This window comes from Megalopta genalis, chromosome 3 (assembly GCF_051020955.1).
Source record: "Megalopta genalis isolate 19385.01 chromosome 3, iyMegGena1_principal, whole genome shotgun sequence".
Taxonomy (NCBI): domain Eukaryota; kingdom Metazoa; phylum Arthropoda; class Insecta; order Hymenoptera; family Halictidae; genus Megalopta; species Megalopta genalis.
The window spans coordinates 7,588,079-7,608,292 of record NC_135015.1 but is presented as its reverse complement, the minus strand read 5'-3'; the positions used below and the strand labels follow the sequence as shown (position 1 = coordinate 7,608,292).

Here is a 20,214-nt window from a genome sequence, read left to right as displayed (position 1 = left end):
ATCTCCAGAAAACTAAGTTTTATATCGGATTTGTTCAATTTTGCTAACATACTTCGAATTTTAAAATATATTAAGGTAATATGAATACAAGATAACTACCATTGTATTTATTGATAAAATCAATGTTTGAATTTAAGTAAAAATAAACGTTCTAGGGTGAAAATGTATTTTTAACCAACAACCAAACATGCTTAAACAAACGCGTACGTCCGACCGAATAATCGGAAGCACTTGATATCTACATTGTCACGCAGTACAATTCCCGCAAGCCCTAGCACGTAAAATAAAATTAAAAGAAACAAAGAATCCAATCACAGTTCTGCAGTTTCAATTACCCGCGCAAGGATCAGAGAATCAAAATTGCCAATGAAACCCGTCACAAAAGAGTCGAGCGGGTATCATTCGTCCGGTTTCAATTTTTCCAAAAACAAACGAAGGCTCGTCATCGGCAGGCGCCAGTCCCATCAAATTGCAGTTACGCCGTTTCGACGTTACACCCCCGGCCTCGCTTCGCCAACGACAAAAGGAAGAAAAAATTTAAAAAAAAATGATAAATCACCGAAGAACCGATGACGTCGTGACGTCGCACAGTGTAACGAACACACAGACGAAAAACATGAAAAATCAATCTTCCCTAAAAATAATCATATTTTAATACTGTCAATATCTTAATCATATTTATATTCAATAGATTTAATTTTTTGACATAATTTTTGACAGAAAATAATTGAGTAATATATCGATGAGTGATATAATAATTGAGAAATATATACATTTGGAAATACATACATCCAAACATAAATAAATATCAAGAACAAAACAGGTACCAAGAAATAATATTTAAATTTTAATAAGTACTCCTAATATCTAAAAAATAAGTCTCTCATGAAAGAGCACCCAGAGGCATATAAAACGTATAACAAATCATAGGAAATAGAGAAAACCTTCAATCCTTTCTGAAAGTTGGAAAATGCAGCAAAAAGTGTAATGTGATATATGAATAACTGTAACTCACCAATTGCTATAAATACAACTTTCAAATATATAGGACATCTAAAATATAACACTTTTAATTTATTTACAAAACTGAAGTTACGTTGTTCTCATGTCGGAAGACTGTTTACAACCTATTCCATAGGAGTAAATATAAAATTTTAAAGATCGATTTTGTTATTTTTGAACATCAGCCCTGACACTCTGCGTCGGTTCGGTTGGTAAATCATCGATGGGCCGTGTGTCGCTTTGGAAAACGGTCGAACCTTCGTCGCCGAATATCGATCGCAATTATCCGGTAATAATACGCATGCACCGCGCGCAATTTTCCTCGGCGAGCTGACGCCCGATAAGGGGGGGTGATAAGGAGGAACGTGCACGCGTCGCCTCGCTTCTAATCGGTCGAAGGGCTGTATTGGTCCACGTAGGTTCGACGGAATCGGGAAGCCAGATAACACCGCCGCGGAAACGGTCGATGTCGACGTCGACGTCGACGTCGACGCCGGCTGGGGTTGGCATGGCGCGGCTAATAGTGTTTAAGGGTTGCGTGCGGCGCCGCAGGTGAATGGCGCCAGGACGTCTAAGCGCCAACGGGACGAGTGTTACCAAGGTATGCGTCATGCTGCTAGCCGGTGCGCCAGAGGAAAAAATAGTTACAAGCTTCCTGCCACGAACTTCGTTATGGCACAGATCACGATCGAGATCGGTATCTCGCGGTCCCTACTTCGCCACAGCTACATGCTCTTTTATAAATTAAGCGACTATTCTTGTTCGGCGTCTCTTGGATTAACTTCAACATTCTTTTTACTATAGAACCATAAACTCGCTTCGCTGTACCCTCAAATACTGGCATTAGTATAACAAATTTCGCGGGGTCGTAAATCCCGTTTCGCTCGTCCGCGACGATAATTTGAGGAAGTATTTGGAATGATTGTGTAGTTGGTAATATAACAAAATAATACGATAGGGTAAGTCCGGGTGAATCAGTCTATTTTTTTTTAAAGTATCGTATTATTTTACTGAATTTTATTGTATTAAACAAATTACAGCAACGTCTAAGTAATTTAACGTATTTATATAAACAATGTTTTGCGTCAATTTAAAATGTAGTTACTATTACTAGCTGATAAAAAGTATTATAAAATAGAGGAAGTAATTCGTATGTTATTTTTTCTTCAGAGCTTCCCACATAAATCACAAAAATTCTCATATTTGGAGCATCTCTCGTGATGTGAACGACTACGCCTCACACATTTAAGCCAGTCGTCACTTTTTGTAGTTTTGAAGTAGTCCTCTCTGCATCTCACACATTCATTTTGGTTCCATTCTTCTAATGACGTGTCACTTTCTCATAAAACTGGATTATCTCTGCTTCAGTCGAATGATTGTTGTAATTTTTTCTACGCTTCTTTATATTCTTCCGCCTTTTAATTAAAACATTCCTATGTTTCTTTATAGTTCCCTTGTTCATCTTTGTTCTTAATGTTCTCTGAACTATTTGTAATGTTTGCTAGTTGCCTACCGGGTTCTCTCACTGTAACAGTTGCACTTGTTTGTGGAAATACGGGTATTATCTCGCTAAACCAACCGGAATTTTTTGGAAATCGAGCTATTTGTAACTTAAAAAGAAAACAAATTCGATTTGAACAAAACCATATAGAGGAAGAATAAAAATTTCGTTGAAGGATGGAACAATTAATGTAGTCGAACTTTTCCGGATTAGTATGGTCTGTCTATACCAGAATTATGGGAGAGATCAAACCCATTTTTAATATAAATTAAAGTTATATTAATTGAAGTTATTTTTTAATATAAAATAAACTTACCTATCTCTCAATTACTGCTAAGAATATATATTAATGAAAAAGGTTTCAGATCCGTTTAAAGCTTTAAACGCAATTTGCAAGATCAGGATACAGCGATCAACAATCAATTTATTAAAGTGTTTTCCGACTTCTAGTACAACGCAGAACTCTCCCTGACCTACCCTATTTGAAAAAACTTGACGATACTATACATTTTCCCGTATACACTATGTAAAATACGTACCTGAATTTTTTAAATAAGTTATCAATTCGCTTGGTGGTTGTCGCATGACCAAATGCTTGAAGGCATGTTAAAAAATTGTCTTGACGGCAGAAGTGAGAAATTTTCTTGACATCGAACACTTTCATCGTTTCAAAACGTACTTGAATGGCAGTTAAAACAACTTCGTAGTTACAACTTCGCTATTTCACGATCGTCAGTCCATAAAATCGCAACAAATATCGTAGTACAAATTGTATCTATTCTTCTGCATGAATTTTGGGAATTTATGAATTATTTTCTTTCGCTCGTGCTGCGAGCAATGGTTGTCATAAGCAAGCACAGAAAAGCTGGGGGATGCGTGCACCAGCAAGCTGCGGTTCTTTGAAGAAACATGGAGCTTCAGCAAAATGTTGCTCGTTTGCTTCAATACGGACGCCGCATTGATTCGCATGGCACACGAACGGCATCAGGTCGTTACAGTGTAAATAATAAGTGAGAAAATCGCTTGGTGACGCGCGGATGTCCAAGAAGCCGGTTCTATGGCTGTGCGACAGCGTTTGATCTAGCTTGAGGTTGCCTCTGTTATTTTCGTCCAGCTGGTTGAATCTCAACAAAGTCAATTCGCGTAATCGCTGGCCTGTACAACTCAGGGAAGGGCGCTATAGTGGAGGCTGAATCGCGAGGAGGAACGAAAAGGGCAATTGCCTTCGAACGGCAATGTTCGGAGCTTGCTCGACGAAAACGAACGGAAGGAGAAGTGGATGGGGAAAAAAAGCGGAAGCTCTTGTTCTCCGATCCCCTCCCCCCTCCTCCGTTATCGTTGCCCGTTGATCTGTGACGTCCCTCGTCGATCATTGCCGATCGAGTGCGTCCGTGATTGACGGCTGCGCCCGTGGCGTACGATTGTCTTCATTATTTAAATGGAACATTTGTTTGTGCACCCTCGCCAGCCATCGGAAGCGTACGTTTTCGAAGGCAAAGCATTCGTAAGAAGAGTACAAATGTTCCTCTTGCCCCGCTGCACGAGAGATTTGTTGCTTTCCAAAGGTTCTTGTACTATGCAACTCGTGCCACATTCATCCTGCCATTTTTAAACACTTACACGCTCCTCGTCTTTCGTCGCTATAAATTCTCCAAGCTTTAATCGATATTGTGTATTCTTGCGCGGTGTTGTTCACCGTTCGGTTAACTAGTTGACGACAATGTAAATCAATTTTATTCAGTTTCGCGTAGACGACTGTTCACAACTATACGAACATCTGCACGTAGGTTCGTAATTAATGTTAAGATAATCTCGTAAATATCGTTCATCGAAATTAATGATAATTGAGTAGTGTATTGTTATAGAAAATCGCAATGATAAATACGGGTTATCCCACTGAATTCGTTCATCTGGAATGTCATCGTTATTTAAAGTAATAGAGAGAAATGTTAGCGGTGGATTAAACAAGATTTATATCGTCTATACAATATTTATAAATCTTTGCATAAAGAGACAAAAATATATCATTTTCAATGAGAAATGAAGGTGTTAAATGCGCAAAAACCTAGAGTAAAAAGCATGCGGAAAATAAAATCGTCTAAAATTGGATCTTTCTATGTCACCTCTACACGTATTGTTCTCGCTTAACTTTCGCTACAGCAATTTTATCAATATTATCTATTAATATATGTTGCTTCTGTTGTTCGATAAAATGTAAAATTATATAATAAAACGAGAAAATATTTGTAAACCCTTCAGAGTTTACTGTAAACATTCAACTACGTCGTTTATCGAACCACATATTTCAGATGTTTTCTTCCAGAAAACCGATTATACTTTTTAATATAGATATGCGAAAAATGCTCGAATAAATTACATCGATGCAGCAAGTTTTATAATATAAACGTTACAAAATCTAAATGAATTCGATCTTCTCATTGTCATCAGGCAATGCATTCATTATTACTGCTCGGTAGATCAACAAAAATATGTTGAGAAAATATCGATGAATAAATTTACAAATGATTCTAAGCATGCCGAGTAATATTTACGCGAAAAAGGGCCGCCGTTCGAGCGTTATTTTCCGCACAAGTAAAAAGTGAAATTAATCCTGACTCAGCCCGATTCGACGATGAAGCAATGACCCGCGATCGATGATCCCAGGTCAGGACGAACCTCCACGAGGAGTCGTCGTCGACGGGGTAAAGGACGCCGTTAGACACCATTACCTGGAAAAATCTTGACCTTTTCGAATGGGCCGACGCATTTTCGGGTCGTCGTAAAACTTAACGACCGCTTTTGAAATTGCTCCGGCCTTTTTTCCCTGTAACGAGGCACGGTGCTTGATTCTTCGCACCCCATTCTCTACGGTACGCCGTGCGAGGGACATTTAAGACCGTAACTCCATTGTTATGGTGGCGGTGGGAAGCCGCGAGGGAACAGGACGGAGCGGGAAGGAGCGGGAAGGATCGTGAAGAAGCGGGCAGGGACGGAAGGGGATGTCGAGGCCAGCTTCGACAGCCGTCTCGAGCGTAATCGCAAGACCGAGCCCGAATAAACGTTGAATTCCGCGAAAGGGTGACCGCGGGGGTGCCGGAATCACTTTATTTCCCGGCCCATGGAGAACCTTATCGCGGTGGACCGTGAACGGAAAGAATGGAACACGGTGCCACCGGGCCGAAAGTATTCCGCTACTATTATCTTGGATTATGTACCGTGAAATATGACAGCTCGCGAGGAACCGCCTTCTATTCATTGCTCTCGCTGGAACCTCGATGTACATGGGGGAAATGGTGGTAATATGGCCTCCTGGTTTTATACTTCTTCATGCAATCTGATTCAGAACTTAAACTGCTTTAAACTTCCGCGAAAGATGTAAACCAATAAAGTGTTCTGCGACGGTGAAAGTGGAAGAAAGACGGTTCAATCGAATGTAATGTGTATTACGAATATAAGACGTCCTTGGAAGTTTTACAGAAGCGGGTAGCATGGCCTCCTAAGAAAAATCGTAAGAAGTTATGGAAGCAGAAAAATCGGTAATGAATACTTTCTCTTCGGGGATTACCTCCCGTTATAGGGCTATTATTTTACATGCGCGGATTGGATAACTTTATCTTTATATTTAAAGATATCAACGATTAAGTAATTCCAGTTCGTTAGTAGTGTCGGCTCTACATACTTCTCGTCAAATATATTTCAACTAGAAACACTTTTATTTCATTTGCAAGACATACTTCTACATCGGGAAAATAGAACGTTCGCTCGTCAGAGTACATTAATTGTACAGTAAATTCTCCCTAATTGATGCTCAGATTATACAGAAAAATGGACAATCTGAGCGTCAATTAGGGAGAAACAAGGTTCCATCTGATGTAGTACATGCAGGAAATAATACTATTAACTTTTAGATGCTTCTGTTGCAATACAGAAAACCACGAGCTCTATTTTTCGGTTCAGCCTTATTGGTTTAGTAATTGAGGGGGTTAGAATCATAGTAGTCCAAATCACATTTTCGAAAATTGCGACTTATGTCTGAAAATGTAATCTATAAATACCAAACTGTAAAAAAAAGTGAAATACATTATAAAGTTACTATAAATTAACCAAACTCTAAATTATCTTAACGATAAATTTGGTCGGTAAAACAATGCCTATAATGGATTTGGAAAATGTGACTTACGCCACTACGATTCTCACCGACTCGATTACTATAAAATCATTTTTTAGTTGTGAGATTGCAAATCGCAACAAGTAAATTCTTCGGTTACGGAAGATGGCGACACGGTGGATCGCGGCAGTAAGAAGAAAACAGGTCCGTAGCTCCGTGGCGTCAAAGAGGGTTAAATTACGGACCCCAGACCCTGGGGCAAATTGATTTGTATTGCGTCACCCGGCTAAAAAATGACTGCGAGCCATTTCCGGGCTCTGGGAATACTCGACGGTCTTGGCCAATCGAGTTCGGTACTTATGAGAAACGTGACCCTCGCAATTGCGAATAGCTGAGGAACGTGGCAGAAGAGGTTGCTCCGCGCCCATGAAAGTTAATATTCCGTGGAAAGGACTTACGTAAGGACGTCGATGGAGAGAAAAAAACCTGGAGAAAAAGAGAAAGAGAGGGAGAGAGAGAGAGAGAGAGCGAAAGAAATTGAAGAGGAAGAGAAGCAGAGAGAGAGAGAGAGAGAGAGAGAGAGAGAGAGAGAGACGGTCGCCGGTGGTAGAAGACCCCTTCACCCCCTTAGACTTCACCTAGACTCGACCGAGGAATCGATAGGGTGACTCATCGAGGGGCGGTGACGGAGCTCTCCCCCTCCCTTACACCCTGTCCTCCTTGTTCACTCATCCCACGCCCTTCTCCTTCTCCTTCTCCTTCTCCTCCAGTTCCGTGCTTCTGGTTCTAACGCCGAAAGCGTGTCCAAACTTTCAAACTCCGCTGTTCAACCTCCATTCCGGTTCTCCTCGAAGACCTCTCTTTACCGGGGAAATAACGAAATGCACTCGCGGAGAAGACCGTCGCGCTTCCTCCTCGCGGAATTCGCTGACTCAGCCCGCGATTCGACTCTTTGCACCCCTCGGAAAAAAAGGGTTGGCTTCGCTAACGATACTTTCTCTCGTTGTTCCGCATCCTGCAATGCGGATTTTCGAAGGGACCGTGTATGGATTTCCGATGCGAAAACTTGGGCAACTGGAGGCTGACTTACATAGTTCCCGATGTCTACGCCATTGCCTCGGGCCAATTTGACATTGAATTTAATTCCATTCAGACATAATAGAGGTCAGGGAGACTATGCGCAGCCGAGGGAATACCAATATTCTGGCGCAAGTCTCGCATGCGGGGAAAATCTTTGGCAACTTGTTAATTATAACTTTTCATTTTCTATTCACTCTGTGTTTTGCGTGAAGCGAAAAAATTTACCTAACTCTGCAGCTGGCTATCGCGTCAGATTATACAAAAGTTTTAACACGACTTAATTTAATCACCACGTCGGCACGTGTTTGATAAAATTTATATCAGGCATCGGTATAATCGAAACGTTCGCAGGTTAGCGTGCAACGTCTGGAACAAAATTGAAGCTCACTGGGCTAAAAAATTCCGTTTGGAACGAACCAAAAATGAGATTAGACTTTCTTAATCTTAATATACGTCAAGCAGAGGCATACGCGAAGAAACGGCGGTAGTTAACGGAAGGGTAAATTCTTTATCAGGCAGCCACGGTGAAGTGGAGCAAAAAAATCTCGATCGCGAGCTCAGCAACGTTTGAATAACTTTTCTGTGCCTTATATTCTCGTTTTTCTTTCCCTAATCCACCGGAACTAACGCGAAAGGCAAGCTAAAAGTGTAAAGCCCACCATTTAAGTTCCTCCTCGCGATTTCTTACCGCTCCACCACGGCCCCTTCCGAGTGCGAGGTAACAAGATTCATTCCAACAGGCCGCAGCAGCTGCAACTGCGACTGCAACTGCACTCCGTTCGGCCATACCTATAACGAGCATGCGGCAAGACGACGACGACGACGACGACGCCAGCCAATTTGTCGCGCACAGACGCTCCACCCTCGCGCTGAGTCATCCCCACGACCTCCCTTCGGAATTAACGAAATCTTTCAAGCCTTCCAAGCAGGTTAACGCGTCCCTCGATAACGCATTAATTAAGTATCACTTAGGATTGCTCCTCGCAGCGACAGAAAGCTTTCTAATAATTTGGAAATGAAATAACTTGCGGAATTGCGAGGTGAATTGATAAATTGAATATTAAGCAGCTACCTTAATTACGGATCGAAATACACAATTCTAGAATCGGTTTAGAATTCTTTAACCTCGACTGACCCATATTCTCCATTTCCCATGTTATCCTAATCTCTTGATCCTCGGCTTTAGATTCTTTAGCTCGTTTCGCCCAATAATGGGCACCTTATCCGATCCCATAACGTTTCCGTCACCGTTCAAAATCTCTCTTGAATTCGTTACTGCCGGTTCCATGTTCATTTGCTTTTCTTCAACCTCTGATTGCCTGAAATGGGATCTCCGTTTCTATTGTTTCAAATGACTGTAATTTCTTGCTTGAAATGTGAGCTTCTCCGCGCTTTAATCTTCGGAGCTCCATATCTGTTCTTGAATCATCGAACACGAATTTACCTTTGATTTCACATCTGTTATCGATCCACAATTAGTCCAATAACTGCACCTCGCCCTACCAAATTCTATACCTTCCATCCCCTAATTCATTGTTAGCTTTCCAAACTCGTTATCGATCCTCGAAACGAGAGCTCGTTCAATTATTCGAGGATTCCTCGGAACACATATCTGTCATAAAAACCGCATAATGGAACATTCAACGCATTTGTTATTCATACCCGGGACAGAGAAGTTCCCCGATATCCGGTGTTCCTCAGTTCGTTCGATTCCTCCGACATCTTTCCTCGGTATCATTAGACCGACACGGAAACCAGCTAATGGATTATCGACAAGCGCCGCCGTGCCACGGTTTTAAAGGGTGCTTGGTGCCTTTTCTTTCCGACACAACTTTTCCTCTGGTTCCCGGCGGCAGCGGGTAAACTTCGCGCCGAGGTTTCAGCCGCTACTCCGCGACGAACTTCCAAGTTTCCAGCTGTCCCATCGGGCTGCTTCCGGTTGAAATAACGAGATGCATTTGAGGAACCGTGCCCGAGAACGGCGCAAACTTTATCGACTCTTGGACACATATAACGCGACTGGACAACGACACGAGCCAATTTTGTCGGCACCCGTAGTCCCCTGCCAGTGATTCATCCCCTCGAATATTTCCCCGATTGCCAAACTTTCTTCCACTTCCAGGATAATTAGAAGCCATCTATTGTGAAACGAAATATTAGATTGCTGCATAAGATATTGCTTCCATTACTAAATATTGGATCGTCCCATATTCGTGCAGAGTTGGGCAAAATTGTATCCGGATGACGAATAAGAGATAACGACTAACGAATAAAATTGCATTCCATGCTATCGAGTAAAATATCCAATCGAATAAAAATTTGTCTAAATAAAGATGTGTCCGAATAAGATTATATTCGAATGAGAATTCATTTGAATAAGATTTTAATCAAATAACAATTCATTCGAATAATAATTCATTTGAATAAGAATTAATTCGAATAAGGATTCATTCGAATAAGAATTCATTCGAATAAAAATTCATTCGAATAAAAATTCATTCGAATAAGAATTCATTGGAATAAGAATTCATTCGAATAAAATTCATTCGAATAAGAATTCATTCAAATAAGAATTCATTCGAATAAGAACTCATTTAAATAAGAATTCATTTGAAAAAGATTTTATAATTAATAAATGATTCGCATATATAGAATAATTTATGACGAATAATGAATAACTGTTATGCGAATAAAATATTCATATTAGGATTTTCGTATGTACTGGCTGACTAATGAATCGACATTTGAGCTGTTTTTAACAGTGTAACAAAAGTGTGTTGGTAATGAATAAAAAATGTACAGAGGTAAATATAGTTTTGAAAACTCTCTCCCTCTCTCTCTCTCTCTCTCTCTCTCTCTCTCTCTCTCTCTCTCTCTCTCTGTGCTGTTCGTGAAAAGTAGGAATCGTTTCGTATTTTTTTCAACGATATTAAAAGATCGAATTACATTGTTATGGTATCAGATAATCAAAATGTAACTACACCATTGAATTCGTATTTCTCTGAAGTTTTCGAAAATTTTTTACCGAATCATACGTGAACGAGTAAAAGCTATGTAAAATATTTGAAAACCGCATCGAAATGACCGCAAGGGAGGGATCCTCTATTGTTCTAGCGTTAAAGAAAGTCGGGAAGGAAGCCGATCAAGCTTTTGTTCTTTGCGGGAATATTACTCGAATCACAGAGTTCGATGAACGGTGAAAGTGGCGAGGGTCGCAACAAACATCGAATTACGAGAAAGAAGTGGCGCGTCAAAGGGACGCAGAAACAGGTTTCATTGAGCTGATTCGATCGGCTAATGGACCCTGCCATCGACACCGGGTCCCCTGTTTCCCGAAGCCACATAAAAATCCTGTCGAATTATGAGCTCTGTCTGGAAGAAAGAGTTTTAATCAACTGGTGATTCTCTGACGATCCCTTTACCGGTCTTTGTTCAAGGAGCAAGATTTAAAAAATTAAGGATGATATCATTCGTCTGATTTTTTGCTCTGCATTATCATATTTCGAACGTCTGAAACACTCTTCTGAATTTAGAAAAAGATATGTGCAAACTAACATCAGTTTCAACTAGTGCATATAATTCGCGTGTTACCTACAATGTGTTACCTGTGTCTCAAAAATTGTCTGCTTTTATGAGAAAAATAAATAAGTCAATTGCAAATCGGTAAAACATTTAAAAGCTTTAATATCTGAAGATATGAAAACTCTGACGGCGAATCTTTTTGACAAAAATATAACTAAGAATATTTAGGATCATTTATTATTTTATTCGTCTATTTCTATCAATATATTTTTTAAACTACTTCTTCTAGACTTATTCTTTTATAAATTTTGACGAAACATGTGAAAAATTAAAATTAATTGTCGGAACCTGTGTCATGTAACAATATTTATACTACGAGTCCAGATGGACCCTCGTCGTCTGCGTATTAAACAGATAGGGAATCTGTATTTTGCAATTAATGTACCCAATTTTGATGGTTTATTAAGATTCCGGTTACAAAGAAGACGTTTTAACAAATAGACACTCCTAGATGTTCTGTTCCTTAGAATATTTGCGTTGCTTAAACGTCATAAATACGTGTTTCCATCAGTTGTTAAATGTTGGTAATGATTGATGAATACGAATGGTGACAACCTTTAAAATATTATCTCGGGATCGTCATCAATTATTGTCAGATATCAACAGACGTGTGCACAACAGTTTCTAATTAATCCACCGAGTTTCACGATATCCGAGAATCCCAGTTATATCAACGTAATCAACCGAAGTTTACAAAGAGCAATCCATAAAAACTATCGACCGAACGAAAATACTACTATGAATCGAACAAATCTAATCCACGCAGGTCGGAACGAGAAACGGATAGGCGTGCAGTAAAATATTTTCCGTCGACGATACCGTACGGGACGCACAGGCTGTCACTTCGGGCCGAGAGAGCCGGCGACTTCTCGAAGCGCGGAGCTTTAAAGCTTACGGTTGAATCAATACAGAGAGTAGGAACGTGGTAGATAGACCGAGAAAAAGATAGGAGTGTCAAGGATAGGCAAAAGGAAGGAAGGAAGGAAGAAAGGAAGGGACAAAGGAGGCCAAGGAGATTCAACTTAGACACCCAGACTCGCACACGCTCGTTCTTCGAGCCTATCTCGCCGAACGTGTGTCCTCCGGGTGTATATATGTGCCAATAGCTTGTCGATAAGTGCTGTTGGCGTCGTTTCCCGATTATCGTGGCGGGCCGATCTCTTGTAACAATATGACCGGCGACGCGTCGGCATGGACGCGTTCTGTCGGTTTCTGTGCAACCTGATTCTAGCGACAGCCGTCTTGTTCAGGAGCATCAGTGAGTAGACCACGATCACAAACTCTCTGCTGGGTGTAACCTGTCTCACACGCGTTGCAATTACATTCTCCGCTTCCTCCGGCAACTTTCAATCTCTTGCGATCGATCGGCCGCCGCGCCGGCCGTTACGGTTCCGACTTGAAAACTTTTGCTAGGCTCCAGCTCGCGCGACTCCGCGCGATTGATCCGCTTCAGATCCGTCTAGCCTCTCGTCCCGTGTTTACGATCCCGGAGGCCTGCCTTATTTTCGTCCTGTACATTTATTTCCGTCTGGGGCTGTATCTTGATGCGTCTAGGACCGGCGCTATGACGTTTTCCGTTATCGTAAAAGTCGAGCACACCTTTCTACGAACGGCACCGGCGAGGCTATCGATCGGCCAGGTTATATTTCGCGACGCGTTCCGTCGCTTTTTCGTAGGCAGCGGCTGGCGAGCCTCTCTACGGTCGCTCGTAAAACGACTAAAGAGCCCCCGGTGCCGGCGTCTCACGCTTTCCCTTCGTCGACGTTGACTACACCTATCCCCGGTCTGTTACGAGTCGTGAACCTTGACCCTCTCCGCTTTCCTCCGCGCGTTTCCTCCTCGAGTTATATGTATTCTACCGCGATGCACCGACGCGACCGGTACCGCGTGTTCCATCGAGTAGATCCAGTACCAAGTAGAAACATCAATCGCAGGTCGGACGAGCATACTAGTCCGTAACGGGAAGGTCTCGAGCGAGTACTGCGACGATGATTCACGATACTTTTATGACCATCGAGGATAAAACAGTGGGTTACAGGATATTGAATAGAAGATATTACCGCGGGAGAAACGTAGTAACGCCTGAGGAAATGTTTTGTTTTATTTTCGTTGCGCCGGATGATGGATCGTGCGACGAGATGGGCTGTATTGAAATGGATACTGTGTTTTTGATGATCGATCTCACGAGAGAGTTAATGCGTATATAATCGCCTTTCTTTTGCTTTTTATTGGAGACATTGTAGAGGTTTTTAGCGTTTAGGTGGAGTTATAGCGTCGCAAATTCTGTACCGTTGAAATCGAAATTTAATGTGCTCCTGAAATATTCGCGTGTTTGCAGTCCGGATATCTAAGTCTCTGAATTTGCGGGAAATAATTCAATTTTAGACGGTGATTATAAACAGGCTCCTTTAAATTAGATAATTTTGTTCGACTAGTTTCGAAATAATTTTGAAGATAATTGTTTAATAGTTGGTAATATCAACGACATATACAATTCATAAACGTTTGATGTGAATTCATTATAATTTTGTAAATTTTAGAAGATTGTATTAGCTGCATAAATGTGTAAAACTTTCATCCACTGCAATCGCATCGACTTCAATCAAACATCTTCCTCTAACGTCTCAATCAAATCATGCTTTCTCTAACATCAGCACATTCGAAACTATCATGCCTATGTGTCTGTGTGTGTTTATAAGTATTTCGACGCCTTTTACTCTTTTAAAGGACTTAGTATAATATGGTGACGAAGAATACGAGCTTACTAGTTTTGTTTTGCAATAATATATTCGACAATGATTATAATATATATTTTAATGATTGTAATATAATGTTGATTTGATGATTATAATATATAATTTTAGCATTATATAAATAAAAATGCCAGACGTCACTATACTTGAAACAAGTACAGTTGTAATTGCAAGAGAAGTTAAGCACCAGGGATTCCAAACTTAATTTGTCCCCAGAATAAAAAATAAATTGTATAGAAAAAGCAAGTAATATTTGTAAAATCAAATGTGAAATTATTTGTTCATTCGAGCATAAGAATGTTCATCATTCAAAACAAATAAAACGATCTAAGCACTTTTTTAATTGATTATAATGTGAGCTAGTTTCACAAAGGCTAGGATTAAAATAATAAAGTGTTGTTATACCAATATAATAAAACACCTTAATGATTTTGCGGTCTGTTTTTTTATTATCTTTCCCACTCCTAATGTTTGCAACATAGGACTCAGAGACAGCTATTACAACTCCAGGCAATATTCATAAAAAATTAGACATTAATTCTTCTTCTGCGTACATCAAAAAGTTCCTTTCAAAATCGCATAGCTCAAAACATGTACGAAATGCCTAAATACTTATAAACAATAGTGTGCATTCTACTAATCGCCGATCACCGCTAAGCTTGCTTTCCTACTCTACCCAGCTTTCGATTAACTCAAAGCTACTTAAAGGAACAAAGAATTCCAAAGAACGTTATTTAAATCTTTCAGAGAACGGTCTGCTCTCGTTCGAGAATCCAAACTACCATTTGGACCCAGCGCGGCTGGACGATGCTTTGAACAGCAACGGGAATGGCAGCTCGCTGTACGATGAGCTCTATCAGGAATTAGTCGGCAACGGCGGCAGAAGCGGCGAGGTGACCGGTGGTGACAGGGGCGGCGAAGTGACCGGCGGCGGGGGTGGCACGAGAGTGCAAGCACGCAGAACATACGCCACGTTGGATCTAGGCAGCATGGGGGTTGACGTCACTCAAGGTCCCCTCACCCAAGATTCCGTGACGGAGGACGCTCCGGACAATTCGGACAACCATAACCTAGGGTGAGTAGCGTTCATTTCGATGGCCGGGCATTAAATGGATCACGTTCGTCGTCAAACAGAATGGCCGACGTGACCGCAGCAGCGTTCGATTCTTCCGAGCGGCGACGCCCACGGGGTAATCTTTCCGGGAACTTTCGGCTTATGAACGCCGGGTGCATTCGAATCGGGACGCGGGATTACTGTTCCGTCTCCGTGTTTTCTGGGATTGGGACGTTGCTATGTCCTTAACCGCTATACGGAGTCCACGCGTTGCCCGGAATACCGATGTACCAGGTGTCCCTGATACCGTGATGGAGTTATCAGGTTTCTCGGAAGGTTCCGTCGTTCCTCGATCGATGCTTTAATGACAGCACGGAGAAGTCTTACGCGGGAGACGCTGACAAATTGTCGGGAACTAGATACTCCCAGCCAGGAATTAATAGTCTTTGTGCGGCGGATTAATGTTGTGACAAGTCGATCGCTAGACGATGAAACTGCACGACAAGCCTGATGCACGGAACGGTGTCGGTCTTTGAAATAGCAGCTTGCTACGTCGCAGTTACCGAAGGACGGAATGACTCGACTGATTTTGAATCGATGCTGATTTCTGTTCGGTTTAACGAGACTGCGATGGGCGACGGTGACTTTGAACAGATAGACAATGAACGTGGTTTTTGAAACTACACTCTTTTTTAACGTTGTCGGACAGCTTTTGTAACTCCCTTGTTGTCAAATAGAAATCTGGCACGTTCTCTGCAGGGTGCTTCGTGAAATGTGGGCGGATTTCTAATTGCAAATATAAGTATTCTGCAGATTTAGACAGAAATATAGAAATCAGAATTAGTGTTCCCAAATAATTAAAAGTAAAGTAAGAGTGCATTCTATTTCTTTGATATTAGCGTTTCGGAAGCCTTCGGAAATTGTTAACTCCAAGATTATTTATATTGAAATTGGAAATAAAAAGAAATATCCAAATTAAAGAACTTTGTAGAACATGAGTTCGAAGATTATTTGAAGACTGTCAGTGAGTGCAACTAATGTTACAGCGAGTTCAACGACCTGATTTATTGTGACTTTGAAATAAGCTTGAAATATGAGATAACTACATATTGAATTACGTGGACTTGTGGTTCATTGATAGTTCACGAACAATATCTGTATCCAAGGTCATTTCAAACTCAAGGTTAACGAATGGCTTCTCTTCAAACAACCTTTACAATTCATTCATGTCGCTTGAGTTGCTTCACTGAAAAGCATCATTTTCATTTTGAATATTTTCTCATCTACTTGAACGTACAATGGCTCGTGAAAGTATCCTAACACCTTTTTAAAATAGCTTTTGGAAAAAAATAAGTTTTTAAGAATTGGATCGTCCAAAGACTGACATTTTTTTGAGTTGTCGAAGGGGCTAGGCTAATAGGAAATACCTGAAAAAATTTCAAAAATCGCAATTGTTTAAATTATAAGCAGACTGAAAGTTTCATCGAAATCTAAAGATTAAAAAACGGGAGTTTATTAGACACGGTATAGAAAAACTAGTCCTGCTAATACCTCTAAAAATTCAAATGAATTCATCCAACTTTTGGAAACTTATTCTGTCTGAGAAGGTGTTCAATTACTTTCGTGAGCCACAAAATATTTATCTGTTCCATTTCTCATCACTAGACTGGGGAGTTTATGCATTTCTGACAGAAATGGATAATTAAAATTTAAAACAATGAGGACATTAAAGGAACTTAAACACATCTACGTATTGTTTTCAATTCACTTAAATCATCGTCATCAAGAAATTTCTATCTGACTCATTTCTGTACCAATTGTCGAAGATAATTTTTATTTTTCACTTAATATAGTATATTCGTAAAGACTCTTATTTTCGCTAAGAACTAACTCTATCAAATTTCAAAGAACGCATTCATGGCACATCCGCGGAACAGTGCATGGAAAATATTACAGCATTCTGAGCCACGTATACGTCCACATTTCCCGAAATTCCTTGCAGCACGCGTCTAGAGAAGTCGTAGAACAGATCGTCATCCCGGCCGAAATCGTCTGAACGAGCGCCGAATAAAAAAAGAAGGAGGCCTCGCGTCGAACTGCGACGGCGAATCTAATATCCACCGGACAAAGATGAGAATATCCGCGATTTATATTCGTCCCCGTAACTGTCCGCCATTTTCTCCGGGATATTTTTATGCCTTTGCTTTTAAACATGAGCCGATCTTTCGGCGCCCTTCCACTTCGGAATTTCTTTTATCCCGGCGAACTGAGATATTCCGTCGGAGCCCTACTCGAAATCGCGGGAAAGCGGAATAAGCGAGAGGAGAGAGGATCGTCTTCGTGAAGGCGAAATCGAACCGCTCTCCATCCCCCTGTTCGGCCGCCACGTTTCTGCACGTAGTAATATAAGGTCCGGCCACCTAGAGCCGTTGATAAAACTTCCGAGTCGGACCTCATTGGGATACCGCATAAAATTTCAATAAATCCGGACCCGTGAAAAGGGGCTCGGACAGAAGGAACGAATGGCCGATGCTACAAGCCCGTTCGAACTTATTTCCGGCAGTTACACGGCTAGCCCCTTACCCCATCGTTCCCCCGGTATATTTGTCCGACCGGTCGAAATTCTCGTCTTTTAGTTCCTAGACCCTCGTCGAACCCCCTTTGTCTTTCGAACCTGTTATCGAGCTCCGGCGAGCTATCGAGCCGCCTTAAGGAGAATCACGACCCATTCGTCTTTCGATTATGATGGAACGACGGAATGAAGTCGTCGAAATAGTTGTCGCGACGCTGGTCGTTACCTTTTTACGAACATTGATCGATAGACCAGATTTTTCTGCAAATTCACGTCGTTGGAACTGGTTCGTGAGAATAAAAATCACGGCGATTATTACCGAGAATTTTATCGTATTAGAAGTCTCTCTCTATTACGTTACAGTAGAATTGCTCTATCAGATTGCGTGGAACTGTTCAAAATACTGTTGAAACGATTTAATGGTGTCACGTGTCCAATGGCCTCGAATACTTAAAACGCCGCTTTTCCAGGAATGCTGGAATTTTGTTGGATACCGCTGTGAATGAAAGCTGCGTTTTAGCAAACGTATTCGGAAAAGCTGTTAAAATAAGTACCTATTAGAGAGCGGTATAAAAATTAGACGCGTTAAAGGTACTGCGAAAAAGAAAATCGAGTTTGTTTGACTACGAGTTGGAACGGCACTTGATTTATATGTTTCGATGGGAACTATATTTTCATTGCAAATATTGGTCAACTTTTAAATCATGGTACTCGCCTGGAAGTAGCAGGTATAATATTTACTTGAGCTACATTTTCTGGCGAATGGAGTATCAATACCGTTACCTAAATAGGCGCGAGCAAATAATTGGTTAGATACCACCCACTCAATATTTTAACTCTCGGATCTTTTATATTCAAACTTTGAAATTCCAGAGTACTTTAACCCTTTCACTGCACATGTCAACATTTTGAAAAGTTTCATGAAGTTAATCAATTTTATTTAATCAAATTAAAATTGAAAAGCTATATTATATGCCAGCCATCACTTTTTTAACATTCTCACGTTTTATGGATTTAATGAAATTTGGAAGATGTAATAGATTGGTGTAACAATTGATTTTCAAATCTAAGCAAATAATTCCGTCACTCATACACGGGTGACCCAGCAGTCAAAGTGTTAATAAAATTGAGAGACATCCTAAAAAATGTGAAAAATGGTAACATGAAGCAAGATACGAAGGACATTAGACGACTCAAAAGATATAGGAATGTTACTTTTACATAATTGAAACTATTAAGAAAAGAGATACGATCTTATTCAGCTTCCATTTCTTGAAACTGATGGAATTTGTATTTTACATGAAGATCCGCAGTCTATTTATCACTATCACAATTGCTTAATTGCAATATTGAATTTTAAATGAAGATAAAGTACATATACCAGAATTTAGGAAAAGGCAAATTGTCCGTAGATCGAACAGAGCGGAATCGCAGGAAGTAGTAATTATATTTCTTGAACGGAACAATGCGCCGACTGAGCATTCCGTTCTCAGTGAATTAAGACTTGCAGCAGGAGGGCAAACGCAATCGAACAAGAAGGAACAACTTGGATAGACGATTCGAAGCTTCTCGACGATAGTTACGGGGGCTCCGTTGCGATTGTTCAACGGACCAGAATTCCTCGACGCTCTTTCTTGTTCACGCGTCCAGTTCCTCCGTCCCCCGGATCTTTCAGCAGCGGTGTTTGAAATTGCCGGCAGACCCGTCCCGGCTCGTTAATCTTTCAAACGAGATTTTCGAAAGGTTGAACCGATCCGCTTTCGTCGATTGCTGCCACCCGCTCGAATCCACTTCCCGTTAATATCGAAATTAGATTCCCGGAACACTTCTGTAATTAGTTTCCGCTGTCCAGGCCTCTTGTTAGTCGCTGTTAGTAAACGGCCGAAATTGTTTCGGGAACAATGTTCGATATAGGAGCACGACACAGAGCTTTCATACTGACCACTTCAATCTCGAATTATTTCGTTGCTTCAAACATTTATTCATCACTTAAAATTTATTGCAATTATTGTTTGTATTGTTTTAACACATTATGAATACTCAATTATTAAGAACTTTGGTTTGTGTATTACTTTCAAACTGGAGATTAAATGAACTATTCTGAACTATTCTGAACTTTTGAAATACAATAGGTATCAGCAAGCTTCTGCGATACTTTTTCTCAGCTTTCAATTCTTCCTAATATTCTTCCTAATATTTGTTTGTGCAAGATCAAGCGTGAGAAGATTTAATAACAGAAACACAAGATTTGCATAGGAGCTTACTATTTTAATGAACAGTTTTGCTATACGAAACGGAATGTTGTTGTACTTAATCGCCATATCAATACTTAAATACCACTTTCACATTTGTTTTTAAGATTCTCATAATATGTCAAAAATGTTATATATTGTTGCTTTCTTGGATAATTACAAATTGATTTACATTTGAGATGTACAAATTTCTTGAAACTACGAAGTATTATTAAACCTCTTCGAATGAAATAATTGTTTTCCAAGCTTATAAAGATGCATTACACAGATAGCATCGTCCGTATCACTTTGTTGTTAAAATATGAATTAT

At 40.5% G+C, this 20,214-nt stretch overlaps 1 protein-coding gene across 8 annotated transcripts in view; it reads left to right on the top strand.

The window, feature by feature from the left end:
• Positions 1–20,214, top strand: part of LOC143259021 (protein Fe65 homolog) — a 324,885-nt gene that overhangs the window by 196,538 nt on the left and 108,133 nt on the right. For 7 of the 8 annotated variants that reach the window (XM_076519760.1, XM_076519754.1, XM_076519758.1 and 4 more), the window contains one exon: positions 14,774–15,101. In XM_076519760.1, the coding sequence (XP_076375875.1) occupies positions 14,774–15,101 (328 nt within the window). Of the gene's footprint in view, positions 1–12,380; positions 12,532–14,773; positions 15,102–20,214 lie in introns of those variants that run through there. The other variant, XM_076519761.1, reaches the window with a different exon arrangement.